This window comes from Papilio polytes, unplaced genomic scaffold (genome assembly GCF_000836215.1).
Source record: "Papilio polytes unplaced genomic scaffold, Ppol_1.0 DF823177.1, whole genome shotgun sequence".
Taxonomy (NCBI): Eukaryota; Metazoa; Arthropoda; class Insecta; order Lepidoptera; family Papilionidae; genus Papilio; species Papilio polytes.
In genome coordinates this window covers 876,652-882,460 of record NW_013526027.1, presented here as the reverse complement: position 1 = coordinate 882,460, position 5,809 = coordinate 876,652, and the positions used below count along the sequence as shown (strand labels likewise).

The window sequence follows — 5,809 nt, the reverse complement described above, 5'->3', positions numbered from 1 at the left end:
TATGATGGTTTTCTATGAGTTAAATACGAAGGAAATACTTTTTCTCTGACTGAAAGATAATGTGTAGTTCAATATTAAATTTAATATACACTCGGCTGCGCCGTAAAAGTTTTAGAACGCAACTTGCAGTATGTAAGTTTCATGTACGAAGCAGGCTTGCGCGTTGTTATTAAATTTAATATGAAATATATTTTTAAACAAGTGGATATACGAAATCGGATTCAGTAACGATTTATTGATTTCAAATGAGGTAACCAAAGAAGTTGTAACGTTTACACCTTTTATCACCTCTTGACAGCGCTGACATTAGATAAGATCAAATGAGGGTTCACAGGCGGAGACACGACTCTTAATAAACCAAAACTGGCAAGGGTGCAGAAATGTCAACAAAAATTACATGTTCTACAAAATGTAATGAGTCGAAAATTCTCGAAACACCTAAACATTTCTTTTTTGTTTTTAATACATCGTCCTGTTTAATACATAGACCACTACACCGCTCAGTTCTGCGAGTTTTAACTGAACCGTCGTTAGTGTTAAATCAAAACTGTGTGTGTCTAGGCAAAAGTTTTTACTAAAATTGTCTAGTACATCTGAGCGTAAGCGAGTTTTAACGTAATGTTTATTTTAGCTCATTTACTACTTATGTGACTACGATTTTATTTTCAGACATGTTAAACATTTTTTCCTACTGATCTACATTTTAATTTTAATCGCTTTAATGTTAATTGTCTTTTGACTGATTCGTGCGCCAGAATCGAGTTGTATGAAACGTAACAGACGAAAAAAGCTTTTGAATTGTGACGATATTGGATTTTAAAATTAATTTCAGCTGGCACTAAGCTTTACCGTTTTGAAATCCTATTAAAAAGTACCGCATTAAGTCTGTTGTACGGAATTCAGGTCACGGACTCATTTACGAAACGGCAAAACGTATTTTCATTATTATTTACAACTGTATTATATTTTTAGTCAAAATTAAAGAGGCAAAAAAGTATATTTTTCCATAATAGATGGAGCTATCATATTTATACAACAATGTCTACTAAACCACAATACTTACAGATAGATAGCTGAACACATAATGTATAACATAACATGTATAAGATTTTTAAAGTGCCTTTTAATGCTTCGAGAAAAGGGTTATTCGACTGAGGCGTCACATTACCTTGATTTTCAACTTTTTGAAATGCAAATCAATAGGAGGATAAGTACTTGTACAAATAGGTTACTTGAATCTGAAATTGGATCATTAAGATTCGAATAGGTTACTTGAATTTAAAATTAGGACTTGACTCAAGATTATGTAAGAACAAGATGTAATGAAGATCATAACCTCACCTTGATGTAACAATATTTTATGACGACGTTTTACCATCTAGTTGTTAAGCCTTAAAACTAGCTGGCGTGTAATCTCTGTGCGACAAACACGTAGACATTGCAAAATCTAGTACAGAAAAAATGTCGATTTCGACAAAAAGTTTTTTCTACTTTCAAGATTTATGCCTATTCGGAGTGTATCATAAATCACGCAGAAGACAAGGTTCCTTATTCAGCTGATTTTTGTTAAGTGTTGTCGCATACAGCATAAAACGAGTGATAATTCGACTCCGATCGATGATTAGAAAAAAAAAGACATATTGAAATAACATCCGGAATTAGGTGTCATTCATTACAACTTTGGCTTTAGTAACTCACTAATTAATTTAGTTATAATATCCTTTGCTAGTTCATTGATTGTCATTCAATCCATTCGAATGAAAGATCAGAACTGGATTACTTCGATTGCTCGTGCGGCTTTCGATCTATTTTCGTTGAATCTCATGGATTTTCTATCTCCTTATCCCAATACAATTCAATCGCACCGGTACCACCGCCGTCCATTGTCAGCGGAACTAGCTAATGCAATCTGAAGATTGAGTTTTAAGATTTTCGATACCACAAAATCATTATGGTTATCTATGGTTTAAATAATTATGTTAATTGAGTATCAAAAATTCTTTCAATGCGTTTTTAATTTTAGATCGATCTGATTTTCCTATAACTCTAAGAATCCTGTCTTATATTGATATCATGGTTAAGATATTATCTTACAAAAATATGTTTAAAAGTAAATTTATTTGAAGGAAATGGCAGGATTTTAATAACTCATATTCCATTTTCTATTATATATTGAATTAAACACATTATATCTCATGGGCATAAACAACTGTGCCGTTTCAATTCGCAGCACGTCAGTTATAACGAGCGTTGAATGAAGGCGTTGGCAGTGATTTTTAATTAAGATTCGTCTCTAACTTTTCCAGTGAAACTGTGTTAATATATAGGAATAGAATTGTAAAAGGTGTAAAAGTAAAAACTATATTCGAATTCTTATCAAAATTTGTGAAAAATTGTCGATTAAAATACGTAATAATAAGTTTTTAAAAAATTTTGCTTCTATTGTAATTGTATTAATCGACACCCAAAGAGAACGGAAAACAACAAAACTCGATGATTTATTAAAGAAATTTTGAAAGACCTTATCTCACTTAAAGCTTTCTCTATACTTTGCGGATGTAACTTTGTTAATGCGCTAAGTTACTTTATTTCGTACACGGGCTCCTAGCAATTTTTTATGTTTCATTATGTTCTTTGAAATTTCAATAAACATAAGCCAATAATCTTTTAGCTAGAATGCTTATAGTGGGTGACATCAGAGACAGCAGACAGCTGCCCCTTCCTAGAGAATAAACAAATGAAAAAAGATACAAAAACTACTTCAGACCTGATTAGTAGTAGCTGCCTCCTTAGACCCAGCATGGATCATGCGATGCCTATGATGCTAACCGATTTAAAATCCATTCCCCCAATGCCTCGGACAGTGCAACTTGTTATGCGTTTGTTCATACTAAAAGCATAAAAAAATATTGAATGTTAACTAACATTAGACTGAATATAAAATCATTTTTTATTGTTGATAAAACGAGCTATTCTCTATCAAACATTATCAGGGATAATAACATCTGTTGCTTTGAGACCGCAATTTGTAAGAAACAGCATGTTGCCAGTTTTCGAGACATCAAGACTACGTATTGTTGGAGATTATTACGCAAAACGACAATAAAACGAGTATATCATTATAAGAAAAAACTTTGTAGATTTTCTCGCTTATAACTTCTCATAAACGCATTATCGTTTTATAACAGTCATACACATTTTTTTTTTTATATACAATCGATATCAGTAAATTTCATTATTTGAAGGTGCCTTTGTTAAACCAATAATATTTTTAATCTACTGTTTTATAAATATTGCATTATTTATCATGATAGCCTATTTAATATACAAACATGCTGGACTTACAGATACCATAAGAACTATGATAAAAAAAAAACAAAACAGTAATCATTTAATTTATTTACCATAGCTTTTAAGCATCCATTATACCTTTCAATAAAACCCCACTGTCAATCACATAAGATGATCCTGTTATACTTTTTGCTTTATCACTCGCCAAAAATAAAACCAAATCAGCTACCTCACCCGGTTCTATTATATTGTTCAACGCTGTCCCTTTCACCAACATCTCCCACATTTGCTTTTGTTGATCTTCATTCAAACCCATACTTTCCATAAAATCAGATTTTACTGGTCCAGGATTCACTGAATTAGCTCGCACTCCATATTGAGATAATTCAATAGCAATCGATCTTGTAAACGCATCTAAGCCCGCTTTAGATGCAGAATATTGCGAATTAGTTCTGAGGCAGATGCCTGTAGATGCTATACTCGATATATTTATTATGCATCCTTTTGTTTCGATCAAATACGTTGCTGCAAGATTCGTGAACAATACATGTGCTCGAAGATTAACTGCCATTATATTATCAAATACTTTTAATGCATTCTTTGAAAGTATACTTTCTGAAGCAGCAAATCCTGCGTTATTAATTAGTACATCCAGTTTTCCGAAATGTTCAATTGATTTTTTTATAACTCTTTCAACGTCAGCGTCTATTGTTACATCTGCTGCTATAACTAAAGGATTACCTCCAAAATCCTTGCATTTTTGCGCCACTTCTTGTAGTTTATTTTCATTCCTACTGACTAATATCACACTAGCCTTTTCTATGCTGAATTTCACAGATATCGCTGCACCGATGCCTTTACTAGCGCCAGTCACAAGAACTATTTTTTGATTAAAACTCATTTTCTGTCAGCAATTGAATTTGCCAATTCCAAAAACGCTAAATTTAAAGAAAGATAGGAGAAACTTTCCACGTACACTTCATAATCCGACGACCTTATCGAATCTGTCTGCAAATGTGTTAAGAAACTCTTATCTAAAATATTATGTTAACTAGTAAATACACCTGGCTGTATTCGCTTTCTTTTTAAGGAATAAAACTCACTACCAATCTAAATATTCTTTTTAGATTTTTTTTCGACAAATTACTTTTAAGTTGTACTACTTTATAAGAGATACGCAAAACGTTCTTTTTCCCTAATTAAGTATGAGACATGAAATACGTATAAAATTTTTAAATGTACAGACAAAGTTTTTTTTTTAATAATGCACATTAACCAATGCATTGAAGTTACGAAAGCATACTCTGCATGATAAGATATGCTTCGATTTAAAAAAAAACAAATATTTTTCGGTATTGATATTAATAAAGCCCGCTGCACACGCCGAGTCATAACTATATAGATCAGTTAAAACTGAAGGTATGTAGCACGCTTTATAATCATACTTCATACTAATATTATAAGTGCGAAAGTTTCGATGGATGGATGTTATAGTTTGCAACCTAAACGGCTGAATGGATTTTGATGAAATTTGGTACAGATGTGGAGGATAGTCTTGATACATACGCTACTCACTTCTGTATTTGTTTTAATTCAGACAGAGTCATTGGGAACGCTAGTTTACTCAATAATAGTAATTTCTGCTTCAATGATTTCCAAACCTCTCTTTCTGCGATTTGTGCCTATTTCAAAATTTTGCGGGCAAACATTGCTGCTACAGTTCTTTAACAATAATGGCATCATTTTTATTAAAAGGTATTTTGAGTAATGTGTTTGATCGCATCTGCTTACAAAAGCAAGTAAATGTTTGAGGTAAATCAATCTATATTTTGTCGATTAATTTGTTATGATGTCATTTTATATCAGTAATTTCGTAGCTGTCGGATGTCAATTTCCTTTTTCTATTAAGGCAGATAAATCTTAATCAAGATGAACGAAAAACTTGAAATTTGATATGAAAAGGGAAATTAGTTAAATGAAAACTAACGATTTTTATATAAACATATCTATTTTTTTCGTAACATCTTTTATATGGTAAAACCCTAACTTTTCAAAATGATCATCTTTTCTTTTACAAGACGCTTTTCTTTTTAAAAGCAAACGAAGATGAATATATAAGTACGGATACTTTAGAAAGTAGTAACATGTCTTTAGACGTGCTTTTAAAAACCAAGCCAATGTAAAACAGTGAATACGTTCAGTGCAATTTTCATGCAGCCCCTCAAAAGGGCATTCATGGTGACAGTGCAAAATAAAAGGGGACATAAAATGCTGCTAATATAAACGGGAATAAACAAAACAAAAAAGGTTGTTACGAAGAAAACTTCTTAAGAAAACTTTGAGCTGTTTCTTTCGTAATTACGGGTACATTTAGAACAATGGGAAAATATAAATACGTTAAATGAACAGGTGTTTGAGTGTTATTTCGAGATATTTTTTTTAATTTCAAAAGTGTAAGTGCAGGAGCACACCTTTGACTAAACTGTGCACAAATGTTGTGCGTTTGTCGACTGTTTCC

General features: G+C 32.0%; 1 protein-coding gene across 1 annotated transcript; it reads right to left on the bottom strand.

Annotated features, from left to right (window-relative positions):
• Positions 1-2,661: 2,661 nt before the first annotated feature.
• Positions 2,662-4,291, bottom strand: LOC106105280 (uncharacterized oxidoreductase SERP2049-like). The gene is made up of 2 exons (XM_013285575.1): positions 3,405-4,291; positions 2,662-2,890 (listed from the first exon to the last, which is right to left on the bottom strand). Exon 1 carries the CDS (start codon positions 4,190-4,192, stop codon positions 3,413-3,415), a length of 780 nt encoding a protein of 259 aa, XP_013141029.1. The 5' UTR covers positions 4,193-4,291; the 3' UTR covers positions 2,662-2,890; positions 3,405-3,412.
• Positions 4,292-5,809: the final 1,518 nt, after the last annotated feature.